The sequence below is a fragment of the Vigna umbellata genome, chromosome 5 (assembly GCF_029865625.1).
Source record: "Vigna umbellata cultivar VRB3 chromosome 5, Vumbellata_1.0, whole genome shotgun sequence".
Classification (NCBI taxonomy): Eukaryota; Viridiplantae; Streptophyta; class Magnoliopsida; order Fabales; family Fabaceae; genus Vigna; species Vigna umbellata.
In genome coordinates, this window is record NC_142169.1 from 33,065,296 (window position 1) to 33,083,798 (window position 18,503).

Below are 18,503 nucleotides of genomic sequence, written 5' to 3' on the forward strand. Positions count from 1 at the left end.
TGAAGTTTTACCTAACTTTAGGAATTAAACAAAATGGCAACTTATTTATATATTCTTCCTCAAACTTTTGAAAAGTCTTTCTTGAACAAAATTTTGAACATAGACAGATTTAATATTTCAAACACAATAATGTTAATCATCCATGTACATCTTTTCTTATTTAATAGTCTGGATTAGGACATTTGGAGATTCTTTTGATACATAAAAAATTTGACAATGTTACTATAAGGTTAGATCTGCCCGACATGACAGCGTGGGAGTTGAATGGATCGAATGGTCGAGTGACGTAAAATGACTTCATAGTCGTTCGGTCACGACAACAGTTAGACAGAATTAAAGTACAATCAATACGGTAATGACTATTGATGACTGATTAAGATCGATATCAATGACCAATAAGAAGTAAATTAATTTGTCAGATTCTAATAAACTCTATAAATAGAGATTTAATTTTGAGTTAATGTTTACTCTTTCATAATCGCATTACTTTAAACTTCCAAGAAAAATTTTATAGGGCATTCTTCTCAAACCGATCGATCATCAGGTACACGGAGGAGAGCATACGTTTGTCCAAACAAAAGAGCTGAGCAAAGTCATCCTCGTTCCAATCTAGCATAAACAAACATCTTTTATAAATTCATGATAAACGAATATATAAATAACATGTTTTTAAATTGTCAAATTTGTCGTGTGAATTTTACGTGATTTTTCATATGCATTTTGTTTACAGAACAAATTATTTATATTGATTAAATTCACACAACAAATTTGTTTTTCTTTGTTATTAAAAAATATATGATAAAATAATATAAAAATATATGAATATCATAAGTATTAAATAGTATGGGTCAAATTTATCCTTTACTAAAAAGATTTACTCGTATATGTCGGCTCCCTCATGAAAGTCATGTTGGCATATGATTAATTGACCGAAGAAGGACCTAACTGCCGACTTCTGATATAAAAAAATATACATATATATTGTATATTTCTGGGCACTATTTACATCTAATGATTATACGAGTTGATAAGTCATAGGGCCCTTCTTCGGAGTATGGCAAATATTGATGAATGTTAAAGGCATACTGTTATTGACTATTAGGTGAGAAATAATTTATGTTCCTGAAGTAACATGTCAAAGCTCAATGAGAACAAAAGTATAATAATATAGAATTTTGAGGCAAAATTTTCGATGTGTAGTTTTCCAAGAGTTTGACCCACTCTATGCACAAGAAAAAGGTATGTGTCGTCGTCAAATAATTTTACATTACGACTTTCATTTTTTAACTACCACTGCTAACATATCAAATTACGCGTCATGATTATGACATTACACTTGTTCGTGACAAAATGGTGAGGATCCCAACCCAAGATATTATTTTCAAGACTGAGATAGCTGAGTTAAAAAAAACCCTATTAAAATTGATGTTTATATTATATCTAAATGATTACGATGTTTACTAATTACCTCTCATTAGTGTATGTATGTATGTATCTGAATCAGTGTATATACATACGTAGACGGTATTGGACTGAGTTCCCGTGTCTGATGAAGACAAAAGTGTCTGTAAAAAACCTGGTTACTAATTAATATTTGCCATTATACGACGAACAATTTGAATGAAATGCTTAACAACTTTACTGTGCATGTCGGTTAAAGACCGTTTCTAAAGACATTGTGTCAACGATTTGGCAGAAGGGTTAGAAGAAAAGTGGTTTAATGCAAATTAAAAGGTGTATTTTTAAATTTTAGTTCAATAAATTGTTGTAATTTTATATTCCAACATGGTCTAAAAAGAAAATGTGATTACTGTAGTAGTTTTTGGTGGCACAGTGAATGAATAAAAAAAAAGGTTTGATTAAAAAGATGAGACCCCAGCCCCAAGCTAGGGTGTCAGACATTAAATTTTGGGGTTAGTTCCCGATAGTAAGAGTTAAGGATCCCATATTTTGTGTAATAAATTATGGTAATCGTTGATTTAACCTAGGGTTTTGGAAACCTGACACCCCCTCTACTTGGTCAATGCTAGAGCCTTTTTCAATCATTTCAAGAGAAAAATCGAAACCTAATTACTTTTTTTTTACTGTGGTTCACTTAACATATAAGGTATGTTGACATTTTTCAAATATAAAAAAAATGGAAAAACTAACATGTCACGAATTTGAATTTGCTAAATAAATTGCCGTGTGTGGACAAAAAATTGTGGAAGGAAAATTCAGTGGCAGCATTGAAAGAAGAGATGAGAGTGAAAATATGTGATAAATAAAAATAACATAAAACAGGATGCGATTATTTACTGGTTACTCTATCTTTATCTTTACTTTCGTTTTTTATTTATTTATATATACCTATGTGTATTAATACTTTTTTATTTTAATTTCATTAGTTTTATTTGTTGTTTTACTAAACAAACAAAAAAAATACACAACTTTAAACGTTCTTCAAAAAATATTATTCATGACAAAATTAATTAAGAAATGCATACTTACAGTAAATTGGTCATTAAAAAGTTAGAACAAATATATATATATATATATATATATATATATATATATATATATATATTATATGGAATGTTTAAAGTTTTGGAGTGTATTTAGAAACCAATTGGATTAATTCAACTAAAGTAGGTTAAATGGTAATCCATGCTGACCTTGTTTCTATATTTATGTCTTGAAAATTGTAGGATTTTATGAAGAAAAATGGTTTTCTAAACACACATTAAGTATGTGAAAATAATTAAAAAGAAAAAATTAAATATATTATGTTTTTATCATATCTAATATTAGGAGTCAAAATTAAATACAATTAAATTCTTTTTTCTCTTTCTATCATTTGATACATCTTTTAAAAAAACTTATAATAAACAAAGTTTCAAAAAGATAAATGATAATTTATATTAATAATGTCACTACGAACTTAAAATCATAATAAAATTTTCAAACAAATAATCGTCTCTTTAGACCTTTCACTTTTTTTTTTTGAATAAATTTACAAGAACCGTATATATATGTAATATAAATTTCCATGTGGAGTCATTAATTAATTCGGTTTTTTGATGTGCACATGCATAAATAGAGAAGCAAGAAGAAGCTCCTTTGTTTGAAGTCCTTTCTCACTCACACTTTGGTCAATGATTTTTTATTTTTTATATATTTGCATTAATTCTTAGGTGCTTGTACACGGAACATTATATAAATCGATTACGACCAGGGAATTTGAAAATGTAAACAACATATATAAAAGCATTGTCCTATAACTGACTTTTCCTATTTAAGCAAGAAAATGAGACACAATTTCATTAATTTAATATTAAATAGACATATATTTTCTACATTTAATTATTGCAGAAAGGTAGAGATATTTTATATATTAAACATTAGGAGAGGGGGTAGAATGTGTGACACATGATACTCTTTTATTTCTAGAATGCTTTATATATACATGACTTTAAAAAAATGTTTCATATATAATCACCATAATTTTATGTACAGTGAATTTCTGGGTTTTTGACGAATAAAGAGTTACCGTCATTGCACCTCCCTTCTGTATGTTTAATTTGTAATAATACAAATTAATATATATTTTTTATTAACAAAAAATATGTGATAATATTTAAAACTTTTTTTGAGGTGTCCACTGGAAGATAGATCTAATGAAATGGCATTCAGTACGTCGTACGGTGGATTGCAATTTAATGGATACAAGGTACAAGATACTCATATTATGACATAAGGTTTTAGATTTTCCAAATATTATTATTATTGCTATTATTATTATTATTATTATTATTATTATTATTATTATTATTATTATTATTCCTGAACAGTAAATATTTATCATCTACCCCAGAGAGAAATAAATTTAGGTGTAATACATATATAATATAATGCAAAAACTAAAAATAATTTCATGACTCAAGTTGAATTCTCACATTGGAGTAAAAATAATAATAAATGCCCTTAAATCTTATGTGTTAAACAAGGAATTTTCTGTTAATTTATTGCATCATAAATGTTCTAAGAAAATAGAGCAAGGAAAAATAAAAGGCCTAAATATGGTATTTCTAGTATCATACATATCTTTACTCTAGAGTTTACCAATAAGAGGTGATTTAACTCATAATATCGACTACAATATGGATTCAACTGTTGATGTAAATTGTTTAAAAGTAATTGAAATTACACCTATTATATATATATATATATATATATATATATATATATAAATCATCTTAGTTTTATAATTATAAATATAGCATATTTTTATAAGAAAATAGTAGTTTTTGTTAATATAGACTATAATAAATATATTACTGACTTTGCCTAGGTCGCAAAAATTTTGGAAACTAATTTTAAAATATTCAAATGAATTCGCTGCTAATTAACTAATTATATTCTTATATGACCTAGTTTTCTAGATCATTAAGTCTACTAAAAACTAAAATATTATAAGTTACATCTCTTATGTATTTTTTTATTCAACTCCTTAATTAACATGGGAGCAATATAATTGTTCAACAGTGTTAAGAAAAAACAGTAAATAGAGATTGGAGAAAGTGTGTATAATTTAATTTGTTTGCACACATGTAATTCATAATATTAAAAAGAAGATCACGTGTTTATGAAATTTGGGGTTCCTTTCATCTAAACCAAACATACATATATATCTTGATCACGTCTATCTCATTTTAATCTTGAATGCTTGCGCTTATAATGTGTATTAAATTAGGGAAATTCCGCATATGTAGTCTTCTTATCCTCTAATGTCTCATTTGAGATATTAAAAACCCCTCGACACTTTGAAAAAAATAATAATAAAATAATAATAATAATGTTTGTGTATCATACGTCTCACTAGTGTCATTTTCCGAGATATACTCTCGAGGAAAACAAAACGCAAATCCTCCTGTTTTTCTATTCCATGCCTTTCTGGAATTCTTTTCCATATTTTCTTTCTTCAATTATTTAAAAGAAAAAAAAAGAAAAAAATTAAATTCTCTTCTCATCTCTCCACTGTTAGCTGAACATCACTGCCTCCTATCTCTTCCTATCTATCTGTCTCTCTCTTTCTCTTTCTCTTTCTCTCTCTCTTTCTATTTCTCATTCTCATTCTCTCTCTATGCCCTCTCCTCATCACAAACACACATACACACTCTTCCGCTTTCTCTTGAGTATGTCTGTTTTTGTTTACTAAAGATTGCTATCATTCATTCTTCCTTTTTCCCTTAGCTTTCTCTCTCTCTGTACAATCTTCTTCCTTCTCTTATTGTTATTATTCTTTCTTTTTTGTTGGTTCTTTCAAAAGCACAAAGGTTTGTTCCCAGATAGCAAGAGTTAGCTTTCCAGATTCTTTCCCGGGGAAAGCCTAAAAACAGGAAAGCAAAATAATTCATTTCATTCTATGTCTTCAACCAACTCTCTCTCAGGAACAAAACAAAAGGATTCTTGAACAGTTTCTTGCCTGTGAATATTGCACTTTAATTGTTTTGTCTCAAAATCTGATTTTAATAAAGGAAAAGAACTTCTCTCTCTCTCTCTCTCCCTCTCACACACACTCTATACTTATCTCTATATCTCTCTTATATAGTCTTTAACCATCAAGCTATATACCCCTTCTCAAGAAGATGCCCTTGGAAGGGATTTTCATTGAACCTACTTCAACTTCTACACCTGATCTTTCCCTTCACATAAGTCCACCAAGCACTTCCTCTTCTTCTTCTTTGATTTGCAACAACGGCACATCTGCTGGTGCCACCAATTATGAGGCTCGCAATTCAACCGGCACAAATTTCCCTTCTCAAGCTCACACTGAGCTTTCTTTGGGAAGGAATTTCAGTGGTGGAGGAAGAGGGGGTATTGAAGAACCACCACCACACAACACCAACAGCAGCATCAACCCTTATTATCAGACCCAACAGCCTCGTTTCCATCATCTTCACCATCATTCTAACACTGGGAATGTTTCAAAAGCAGCAACAGCGACGAGCACCACAAGTTCCTCCAATCACTTGAGTCACATAAATTATGGGGTTTCTTTGCTTGATGTGTCATCAGAAGGATTGAGGCCAATCAAGGGGATTCCGGTGTATCACAACCGTTCGTTCCCTTTCTTGCCCATGGAACATTCAGGAGACAAGGATCATCACGCCAAAATGTGTTTATATCATCACATGCCTACATATCCCTCTTTGTCCTCTTCTTGTTCTCCTCTGTGTTCTTCTTCTTCTTCTTTTACTTCTTCTCCTGCACCCTACTTTGCCGCAGCGGCAGGTGCTCCGGATCCCATGTCCTATTTGAGCTCAGGTGGGACCACCGTTGCGGCGGCCGCGGCTTATAGGGCTGCCACGGCCACAAGGTTTAATGGAATTTCTGGAGAGGCCTTCAAAACTCATCATCCATTGCACCACCATCACTCGTCGTCACACTACGGGGTTGGACTCGGAGGGTCTCATGAGGCCTCTTCGGGGTTGATGAGATCAAGGTTTTTGCCCAAGTTGCCAACAAAGAGAAGCATGAGAGCACCGAGAATGCGGTGGACAAGTACACTACACGCTCGATTCGTCCATGCTGTGGAGCTTCTTGGTGGCCATGAAAGTAAAGATAAATTACTTATCTTTTTCCCCAACTTTTTTCCACTGTTTGTTCTTTCAAATTTCCGTCCCTTCTTTTTAAAATATATATTTATTTTTTAAACTTTTGACTTTCGCTTCACTTGTCATATTATATCTTCTTTTCTTGTTGTAATCAAAGAATGTGCAATATTAGACAGTTAGGTAGGTTTCTTTTTTATTTCTCTTGTTGTTCTTGTTCTTCTTTTCCTCTTTTAGGCTTTTGGCTAATGTATTTAGATGATGAATTTTAGGAGCTACACCAAAGTCAGTTCTAGAGCTCATGGATGTGAAGGATCTCACGTTAGCTCATGTCAAAAGCCATTTGCAGGTATGTTTGCTTTCTCTCTCTATATTGTTTGTGGGGCGGGTTTTTGGTCTCTCCAAGAGGCACATTCGCCGATGAACAAAGCAGTGAATGTGGGAGTGGATGAATTTAAAGACTGTGGAGTGAGCTTAGTTGGAGGCTTTATCGTCTGAAACAACCAGACACACACAGCTTCTGCTTATGGAGAGAGAAAAAAGAACAGACAAAAGTCATAATTTACCAATAATACATCTCTCGTTACCACCTTATCAAACATCAACCTCGTGATTAATGAGAAAACTCAGACAATCCAGAGCTATAACACGGAAGAGAGAGAGACAATGGAAGGGGATCTAAATGCGAATCACCAGCTATTTTATTTAATTTTCTTAAATTTATATTTCACAAAAAATTATACAGTTTTTATAATATATACATGTATATACGCGTGTGTGAGCGTACTTGTTTTGTTCACTTTAAAGTGTGGAAATGAAAATGCCTTTGTAAATAAAATGCCTTGTTTTTGTGTTAATTCTTTCCAGATGTATCGAACTGTAAAGACCACTGACAAGCCTGCTGCTTCTTCAGGTAATTCATATTGCTCAACTTTCACCCACTTTTTTTTTTCCTTATACAAATAGTTTTTCGTTTTTATGTAAAACTAAATAAACGAAAATGCCACTTACCTCGTTCTTTTCAGACATTTTCTACAACTACTTCGGTTTTTTCACCGCAAGTATTATATATTCCCCTTGTTTTCTACCGTACTTTCTTAGCCTTATACTGTTTCTAAGGCTTTCAGCTGTCCCTAAAAAAAGGGCTTTCAAACCAACATATATTTAAGATATCCAAGAAGACTTGCACATTACTCCAAAACAAATTATATAAAAATTAAAACTTATGAAGACGCGTGCATGCATGCACACACATATTAATTAATATTTATACATAGAAAGATCTTGAATTTGTGTCATTGTTTATGTTGCAGGCCTTTCAGATGGATCAGGAGAAGATGACATGTCTCCAATGGGAAGCAGCGGTGGTATGCGTCAATTTTCAGACCAAAGAAGCCTTTCAGATCGACCTGTGCAACAAGACATGGATTACTCTTCGGCCAATACTCTATGGAGTAACTCTTCAAGGTAAACATTATCCTTATCAATTCTTCTTTCTATGAACTATAAAAATTGTTTCATATGTTTTTTGTGCTTGCATGGACGTACGTTTTTAATTTGTTTTGGGACACTGTGTTTCTTGATTTGTTAGCTTTTGCTTTTGCATGGTATCTCTTAGAAATCAACGAAAACCCACGTCCAACTTCACTCTTTTTTATGAAGAATAAAAAGGGTTCTTGTGGCAGCTTTTGCTTTACTTGTGTTTGATTTTCCTCTTTCTTTTGTTTCCTTTATATGTCTTTGTACCTTAGTTAATTTTTTCGCCTTAGATATATAGCCAATGTCAAAAGAAAGCAACAAGACATAATCCAACGTTAATCAGCATAAAAGGAAAGCAACCCTCAGTTTCTCAATCACTTTTCTTTTTGCTCCCTCTCTTTTCTCCCTTTAGAAGTGTGTGTCTCCTATTACTTCCTACTATGCACTAACTACTCTCTATGCATATTTCATCTTAATTTGAATACTAAATTTGAGGTTGATAACATTCTCAACATACTGCAGATTGCATACAACTCAAATGCTTAAATCCTTCAAGGTTTTTTCTACTTAACAAGTAATGTATTTTGAAATATATTTTATAGGGTGCGGAAATTTGATTATTTGACAAAGTTTTCCCTTTTGCTTTTTATCATGAAGATGTTGTGACAGAAAATGCTGGATATATAGATTTTCATGTAATTAATTACTAACTGCAAGACTTTCATTCGAATAACTAAGTGATTAACAAGCCTACACATAAAAATACATGTACATAAGTTTATATTCCCCTCAAAAGAGCAAAAGATAGATTTATAATCCAAGTGGTTGAATTGCCTCTCCTGCAAGTAAAGATAGCCAGTAACCTTTTTTATTTTTTTGAGAGTTTCTTCTTTCATACAAAAAGAAGAAAGAATTATGCTATCACAAGATAAAAAGTTTTATACTTTCACTTAATTACAAACTACCATACATGTTAACTTTATTATTTTTTACAATAAACTATTTTTAAAAGTCATATCAAATACTTGACTGCAGAAGCTATCTCATTAAAATTAACCCTTCACATTATCTTCAACTATTTAAGTTATTTATGCATCTATATGCCTTCATCATAACCATGATATTGTAAAAGTTGAGAGGCTCACTCTCTCTCTTATCCAGTTTCTGGATTTACTAAACTTTAGCCTAACACGACCTTCTGTTAGTCTTACGATTGGATTAGTGAACTTAAACTTGCGATCAAAAAAGTTCATCTAAATAGATGGAAAAAGAAAAGCCTCATAATCGTTATCTTATAATAATGGAGTTCTATTGTACGTATAACTGGCAGTTACCATGTGCTTGCCTGACCACATCAAAATATCGTAGTGAGTCCTTTTTCTTACTTTTTTTTTTTTTATATAATGTGTCAACATTGATAGTACTTCTAGAAATAACTATATGATTTTTTTTATCATTGTTTATCACGACTGTAATATATATACTACAAGAAAAATGATAGATAGGAACTAAAATTGATGACCAGATATAATAGTCATTATCATGATTGAATTAGTGAAGAAATTTATTTTAGTTTATTCGCTCTTAATGCAATAAAAATAAATGTTTTATACCGTGCCAAGTAGTTCAACACCCACAATTTATAAGTTTGGATTAAAATTTGCACTGCTTACATTAGCTAATCTATTTTGTTTTTTGGGGTAAAAAATATAAGACTCTTTTAGAATTCATGTGTGTACTGTAATTCTATTTGAGATATGTCTGATTCTATATCTCTAAGTTAAGTCCAGGTCTTGATTCTTAGCTACCTGAGATAAAGTAACAACATCAAATATATAAAAGATGTTTCGTGACTGTGATTAGACAACATATATCTTTTTCAATCTCTTGTGCAGTTGTGTTGACTGCTAGATTCATGTAATTGATTAAAGTGTTTTAGGGTGTGATGATTAATATAAAAAAATTAGCCAAAAATAGAAACTCAGTAGAATACAACGTATAGTTTATACGTATCTGATTCTTCTTTAACAGGTTTTAAATTTCAGTATGTATATGGAAATGAAAAATCCAACTGGGATTAGTCTTACTTTGTTGATATTGAATATATATAGGTAAGGTTGTCTGATTTGGAGAATAAGTATTGTCCAAGTTTTCACTTTTCATTTCCCATTGCACCACAATGACTTGAATGGTGGGAGCATTTAGAATTCTGTTGAGACATACATATATAGAAGTCTTACAATTCAAGAAAACAGTTGAAATAATTTGTGATGATATACATGGTATATGATCTATGGGAGCAATGACACTAACGGAATTTCTTCTTTCTTGTCTGTGTCCTTCTGATATATGAATGAATCTGATCAGCAATAGAGAACCATGGCAACAAAACAGTTCTAACGACATAAATGGTTTCCGACCACCGATCTTCCAGTCACAACAGATATCAGGAGGACATCAAATTCAGGTACTAACATAGGTTATTAACTACTTCGTACTCATTATTATTGAACTCGAGGTTATTGGGAAACATTAGTTTTTGTTTAACTGATAACATAACGTTATGTAGGTAACTTATCTCACTGAATTAGTTAATATTAATTAATACTTTATAATAATTGTTGTTGTTGGAACGATTGTTTCGTTTGCCAGGATTGTGATTCAAGCAAACTGAAGAACAGCTTGTCAGGATCAGCAAATTTAGAATGCAAGAACCCAAGCTTGGAGTTCACGTTAGGGAGACCAGATTGGAATGGCAAAGGACAAGCCTAATTTTCATTGGTTTAATTCTCTTATTGTAGCTAGCTAGTGTGCTTCTTTAGTTTAATCACAACCCTCGTTAACAGTGATAACATCGTCATCTTTCCTGAAATGTAGAGAGGTGGTACTATAATATATATTCAAGCAGAAGAAGAAAAAGCCCTATATAGAATTCTACTAAGTTCATTTTGGAAGTTTCCTGGTTCATGAACAATTTTGTTTAACCTTTCTTGTATTTATACTTTATTTATTGGTGAGGAGGAGACACACCAACAAACTTATGTAGCTGCAAATGCAGAACAACAGTCAAGAAAACATAGAGAGGAAGGGGAAGAAATACAAAATCTCATCGTATTCTCCTGTTCTTTTTCTCTTGCTCTATTTCCTTTTTCTTCTTCTTTCTCATCAGCATATATAAGTCAAACCCTACTAAAATATTCAGTAAAAGTTATGACATTTCACATGAGAAGAAAATTATGAGCAAGATTGAAACTTTGTAAGAGGTATTCCTACAAATTAGAGGTTTACGTTCAAACCAAAGAGACCAGAAAACCATTGCCAAATGGTAAAACGAAATAATGTATAGTGACTGCTGTAATAATTTTAAGCTAAGAAATTATTGAGTTTCGAGAAATAAAACAATTATCCATAAATAAGCATATGAAGACAACATTAATCTATAGTAGTTCGAGCTCATTGTCAAGTTATACGGAGTGTGGTGATGATCAAGAAATGTATATACATCGTAAAGTGTGAAAAATAAAAAAATAAAGGCAAAAATGTGGAAAGGATTATGCTGTGGAAGGAAAAATTACATGCCATTTTGTGGTGTGAACTTTGAGACTTTCGTGGAAGTAGATGTCAAAATAAAAGAAAATAAGGACGCAACGATAATGGAAGAAGCAAGAAATGAAAGAATTGTGAGGTTATTAGAACCTAGAATTAGTAGATCTACCATTTTCTAGAAAGAAATTTAGACAGTGAGAATGCTGACGGAAAGCAAGAATACTCAAATTCGATGCAATTAGAGATTTAATGCATTCACTCGGCCATCTAATTGGAAGCCATAGTTGAGGATTTGAGATGTTATATATATATTATTTTTGTCTATTAAGATTATATAATCTATTCATTAATTTGCAGAAATATAAAAAAATATAAAGTTGTTTCATGTTGGTTTCTAGAAAGAAAGAAACATTTAATTGATTTTACGATATTTTAAATTACTTTTAATTATACCATAAACACTTTAGTTATGCTGAGATTTACGTTTCCTTTGAAAAGCTAAAATAATAATTATAAACAAAAAAAGTGATATTTTAAAATTGTTTTTTCTTCAAAAAGCTAAAATATTGAGTCACATTGCTTTCTTTATTCTTTTACAGGGTATATTACCTAAGTAAAAAAAAAAGGTTGTTCATCCACTTGAATGTGTGTTGTACTATCTTGTTTACAATTTTTATTTATTCAAGATGTCATATATATATATATATAAACAAAGCATTAAAAGACTTCTTAAGAATTATGTATTCAAATTATGAGTATGCCTTATTGTGACAATTGCCTCTCTTCAAAGCTCTGTTTTTTTTTTAATTTATATTTATATTTTTCAATTCTGAAAAGAAGAGTTGAATTTTTCACATTTTCATTTAATGAATTATTTTCACCGAGCTCCCAAAAAATAATTTCTTTACCTTTAGGTTGGCACCTGCTGACTGTGTAGGTTTGTGGTCAAATTTCCTTCAAACAAAATTCATTGCTTTTTATTCAATTTTCACTTATCAAATTAAATTTGTTTAATTAATGAATTCGCAAAAATGTTAGTTTGTTTTTTATTCTCCATCCTCTCCAGGTTTCTTTGCAAAATTTTGGTTATTATCAACTTCAAAACTACTTTATATCAACAAATCAACCAATCTAAACTTACTATTATAATATCTAACTTGTTTTTTTCTACTTTACAAACCAATAAGCTGAATTCTAACCAGGTTTTACGGTCCTAAAAGACAGTAATTAAATTGTCATCAAAATAGAATAATTTTACAAGTTAGATAACTAACAAATATCCTAGCTTTCTAAATTTTGGAGATTATTATCAATTTTTAGTTTTTTTTTTCGTGTCACAATGAACTATTTTTATGTAGAAGTTAGCCAATACATCTTTCATTATGGTTATATTAATTAACTTAATATAATTAATACTAAAATGCTTGAGCGGGTGGGTAGATACTTGAGTAATAACATTTTGTTCTTACAATAAATATTACTGTTGAACTTAACTTAAGAGTTAAGTCGTACATATACAAAACTAAAAAACACGACAAATTGGACATATTCAAAGCCAATCCAATTTTATTTATAAATAAAATTATGATCTACATATTCAAAGACAATTCAACAAATAAATGGAAAGTAGTGCGAAGATAATTGTGTACGTAGAATGAATGTTACAATAATTTTTATCCGAAGTGCAGTTTATGGGCAGTGGGGAATTTCATTACGATTTCTACAACTAAACTAATGCAATACGTAAACTAATGTAGAAAATTAGGAGGTGGTGATCATAATAAGTAAAATAGAGCATTTCATAAAACACAAAACGTTGGGTATACGTCTTCACCATCCTTATTCAGGCAATCGAGAAATGAACTTTGAGATCAAATTTACTATGTTGGTTGAAATTCAATTCCTTTAGTTCACTATATTCTCCCATTAAGAATCCCATTTTCCTAATTATCAAGTAAATGCTAATTAAGATCAAGATCTTTAACCACTGAGATTTAGAAAAAAAAACATTGTGATTTCATCACTGGTAAACCTTGTTCTTAGAGTATCAAATTATATATGTTGCTTAACTTCATTTTCAACCCTTAGTTTCATATATTACAATTGGAAGTAATTATAATACGGCTCTAACTTTATCCATGAATGTATGTATCTTAATTGAGCATGTAGTTAACTACTACAAAAAGCTTTTACGTCGGGTTTTCTTTTTCTCTTGAATAAGAAAATTAGAATGAAAATGTGACTTCCATATCGAGTATTTAATTTAATTTATAATTTTTATTCAATCTAAATTATATTTATTACACATTTTATATTAATTCTCGGTATAATTAATGTTTTGACACAATAAATCATCTATAATCTCTATAGGATACACTTCTTTAGTGTCATTTTTTGTTTTCTCAATTTTATCTTATTAATTACTGTTTTTAAATTTAAATGATTATTCATAATAAAAAATCATGTTTTATTTTTATGATTTTAGTAACTACATCCATTAATTTAAATATTTACTCCTTATAAATAATTATTTATTCTTTTATCATTTTAGTAACTATTTTTTCAAATTTAAATAATTACTCATAATATTATTTATATAATATATATAACTATGTATAAAAAAATACATCTCTTTAATGTTTTCTTTTTGTTCTTCCAATTTTACCCTATTAATTTTTTTAATTTAAATAATTATTCATAATAACAAAACTATTTTTTAGTTTTATTATTTTAGTAACTACCTTTTTTAATTCAAATAATTACTCATTATAAAGAATTATTTACTCTTTTATCGTAGTAACAACTTTTTCAAATTTAAATAATTATTTATAAAATATTATTTACACAATATTACTTATAATATTTTTTATTTTAATAACCAAAATTTAGTTTATTTATCTATAGTTATATTTATAATTATATATCTTTAACTATATACACATACATACATACTTACAAATAATTTTGTTTTTCTATAAATATACATATATATGTATACACATACATACATACATATATATACATATATATATATATATATATATAGTTAAGATTATAATGGTGCATTAAAGTTAAATATTAATCTAAAATATGATTAACAATTATTTTACCATTAAAACTAAAAGCAAATTAAATCTATATTTTGATTACCTATAGGCATAAAGAAAAACTATAAGCAACACAGATAAAACGAGAACATAAACTAAGAGATGCTACATTACAAATTTTATACAAATGATACACGATCTTCATACTTAGAGCCGAAGAACTCCAGGAATTTAAACAATACTTTCAGCAACAATTTTTTTATCATGAAATACATTTTAGTACAAATGCAAACTCTATCTTTTAGCTGAATCATAAACAAGCGTGAGTGTAATGACGAGGTATTTTGAAATTTTGTTCACAAGAGATAATTATGCACCATTGCGTCGAGTTTACAGGTTTGAAATTTTAAACTCTTTATGCAAACCCACCATGATTTGATTTACTCAACTGCTGAATTTGACCCAAACAACTAAGAACTCAATCCAAACTAACAAGTTTGGGTCAGCCTACCAGTTTCACTCAAACATATATATATAGGCCATTACTATTCTCACCCAAATATTTTCACAATTTTCATCCTGTGTTGATTGTCTTTTAAATTGTAGTCAAATTAATTTTAATAGAACTTGTTTTAAAAGCTTAAATTTCATTAAAGTGTATCCCCAAACTAATTTCAGATTCTCAAAAACTTATTTTAAATACAAACTGTATAACGGGGTGAGAAATTGATTTCAATAAATTACCAAAGGGACACTAACATAAGCCTTAAAGAGAGAGACCTTGTTTTCTAATATTCGGAGTATTTCTCACCTTTTAAGTTTGCCGTCCAAACCCCTATTTCGTGGTGGAATAAAATCCGTCTTTTATCACAGGTGAAAAGATGGATAAAAGAGGAATGCCAATCCGGAATTCTGCATTCTAGCTTTAAAACAGAATGTAAATATATACAAGTATATGCATGTACATCGTTGTTCCGACAAATGCAGCAAACATACCTTGTTCCAAAGTTACATCATTTACACGGAAATGTAATTTCATATCGGTTATAAGTTGCAACACAGAATAACGGCTAATTTATCCAAACATCTCTCACAATTCATTGATATGGAACAAAGGATAAGGATTGAAACCAAACTAGGTAGCATATAAGAACAAGGCTTCATACCAGCCAACAGAAGCTAGTGTCATTCCAAAACGGACATGTAGCTTAAGATTTGTACACGAGTTTCCATTTGTTATCATCCCCTACTGATTTGAATTTGTGTGTATTATGTAGCGGGCATGCCGTGCAGTAGTATAAGATGAAATTGCAGAGCCAGTCACGCCCAACGAGTGTTTAGCAAATCCAAAGCTCTTTCTAGTTACCACCCACACGGAATAGATGAATCCAGTCCAGCCTGATTCAAATTGATTTCCATGTTCAGTAGAGTTAACCCACAGAAAAAATAAGGATGATAAATAAAAAGTAACGTTGTGAAAATCCATCAAAGAAACAACATAATCTTAATTTTAGATTGAAGGGGATAAAATCAGTTCCAGTTAAGTTAGTGATGCCATAGAACCTTCCTGGTAGCTTTGATCTTCGCATAAATATTCTATATTTTTATTGAAATTCTATTGCAGTAATCCAGCACATCAGGAAATATTGGTCTATGCAAGTGTTTAATTGGTAAGCTCCTGAATGAAGGAAAACTGTGACGGTAGACATATATATAAATATAAATATATATATATATATATATATATATATATATATATATATATATATATATATATAATTAAATTACCCGTGCTCATTAGCAATTCAGTAGGTGATATTTTCACTAAGATATGCAAAATGGCAATACCAGTGCAATATTTGCAATTATATTCAAAATTTTAAACATTCATTTGATCAATGCATATACATTCAGTGACTAGGAAAGGAAGCCAGTACAATGTTGCCAGTATACAGAGGAGCTTTTCTACAGTGGGAAGGAAAACAACCAATAGAACAGTTAATCTGGCAAAATTTCTGCCTAATTGCAACAAAAGGATGCAGTTTATATCTTCTCAAATTTTATTCAGAGGCACATCTTGTGAAGAGATATGTGTCTATAACTGTACTCAATTGACTTTCACAGAATTGATTAGAATTTTTATAGTGACGTAACTTCACACAAAATCAAACCTAAAACATGAAGCATGGAAAATGAAAGAGAAAAGAATGGTGACCAAGCAACTTGTTACCTGAGATTATCAAAATAGCCACAAATGCCCAAAATGTAGTAACTGAAATCGCAAATATGGCAATTGATAATGCTCCGATGTAGATAGCCGTAACAAAAGCAAAGAAAAGAGCCAGGAATCCTCCTGCAGCTACCAAAGATATCAGCAGCGATATGACTATGGCATTTATGGTCGCAGTGAGAAGGAAAAGTATAAATACTAGCAGTCCTGTTAAAGCAACAAAAGCAATTGCCCCAACCTGCACTAATAAGGAAAAACAAAAATCATAAACATTCTAAAGAAAAGTGAAATGTATCTTATCATAAATCTTTCCTTGAAATGAATCTTATAAAGTTTTTATTTTACTTCAACTTAATTCTTTAAAAACGTATGTAACATGCAATTAAACGACATCAAATCTGATAAATGACAACCATGGTTCTCCTAGTGATTATTCCCATGTTCAATATGACGAAAAGAAACAACCCTGCATGCTTTGAAATCTAATGATGAAAATATGCATGTTAACAATTTTATGGAACACCTCTTTAAGCCTCTTTTTTCATTAGCTTACTTTTACATCTACAATACAATGCTATGCCTTCTCGAAACTACTACTTAATACAGAATAATGCATCTTTATTGGGTTTCTTAATGAGATATTTGACAAAGTTTGCAAATTTGATCTCATATTTTCCGAAATCGATTGTGCAAAATTGAGTTCAAATAACTGCAGTTATAATTTGTATTGGATCAAGATTCTTGCACTGAATTTTTCCAGTAATTTGCTTTTCAAATAAAAATCTCAAAATATAAATAACTTTCGCTTCAAAATCAATTTGAACTAAAATCAATGTCGAAAACCCTTAACCACACGCACAGAAAAACCTAGCAATTCCTGATTAGAAATCAGTGTAATAGTGTTAACAGACCTCTATACACATCCTAATTAAATTCTGAACGTTTTTTTTTTTTAAATACGCTTCAAATTGAGAATCAACAAATCGAAGAAATACAACTCCTTTGAATAATTTATTCGTACGGTGATTACGAAGAGCGCGCGGAGGGGAGTGCCGCCGCGAGACCAGAGAAGAACGTCGCGGGCGAAGTTTCTGGAAGCTTCCGGAAGGAGCGGAGCGTTGTCGGCGACGGAGACCTTGATCCTACGAATTACAGATCCATCGTCACCGGGTTCCGGGAAGAGAATGGCGGAGGCGATGCGGTTAAGGACTACCGGCAAGGAATCTTCCACTGTTCTCTTCTTCTGCTTCACCTTAAGTTCTTCTTCATCTTCTTCTTCTTTAACGTAGAAGCCGTTACCATTATCATTGCCTTTGGAATTTTCTGCCATTTTCAGTTGCAGAGGAGAAAGAGCATGTGATTCGAATCTGCTTTTTGTTATCTTTGAAGAATGGGAAGAAGAGTTGCATCAAGGTTGGTCCCACGTGTGACGGCATATTTAGTGTGAAGACGGACACGTCATTGAGGGAGATGCACGTCGGCAGCATATTTTGAGCTTTATCTTCCACGTGAACGGTGTGATACACCTCAAATCTAAGTCTGAGTCCCTTAAGAACGAAGATACTGAAAACTATTAAATGTTAAGAGAAAAGAAGAACTTGTCTTATC

General features: G+C 30.7%; 2 protein-coding genes across 2 annotated transcripts; one reads left to right on the forward strand and one right to left on the reverse strand.

Moving 5' to 3' along the window:
* The first annotated feature begins 4,980 nt into the window (after positions 1 to 4,980).
* Positions 4,981 to 11,213, forward strand: LOC124834122 (putative transcription factor RL9). The gene is made up of 6 exons (XM_047308736.2): positions 4,981 to 6,597; positions 6,866 to 6,942; positions 7,461 to 7,506; positions 7,907 to 8,060; positions 10,440 to 10,539; positions 10,725 to 11,213. The coding sequence occupies exons 1-6, from the start codon at positions 5,628 to 5,630 to the stop codon at positions 10,842 to 10,844; spliced, it is 1,467 nt and encodes a 488-aa protein (XP_047164692.1). The 5' UTR covers positions 4,981 to 5,627; the 3' UTR covers positions 10,845 to 11,213.
* Positions 11,214 to 15,551: 4,338 nt separating this feature from the next.
* Positions 15,552 to 18,268, reverse strand: LOC124834132 (uncharacterized). The gene is made up of 3 exons (XM_047308748.2): positions 17,917 to 18,268; positions 16,896 to 17,133; positions 15,552 to 16,063 (listed from the first exon to the last, which is right to left on the reverse strand). Exons 1-3 carry the CDS (start codon positions 18,223 to 18,225, stop codon positions 15,912 to 15,914), a joined length of 699 nt encoding a protein of 232 aa, XP_047164704.1. The 5' UTR covers positions 18,226 to 18,268; the 3' UTR covers positions 15,552 to 15,911.
* Positions 18,269 to 18,503: the final 235 nt, after the last annotated feature.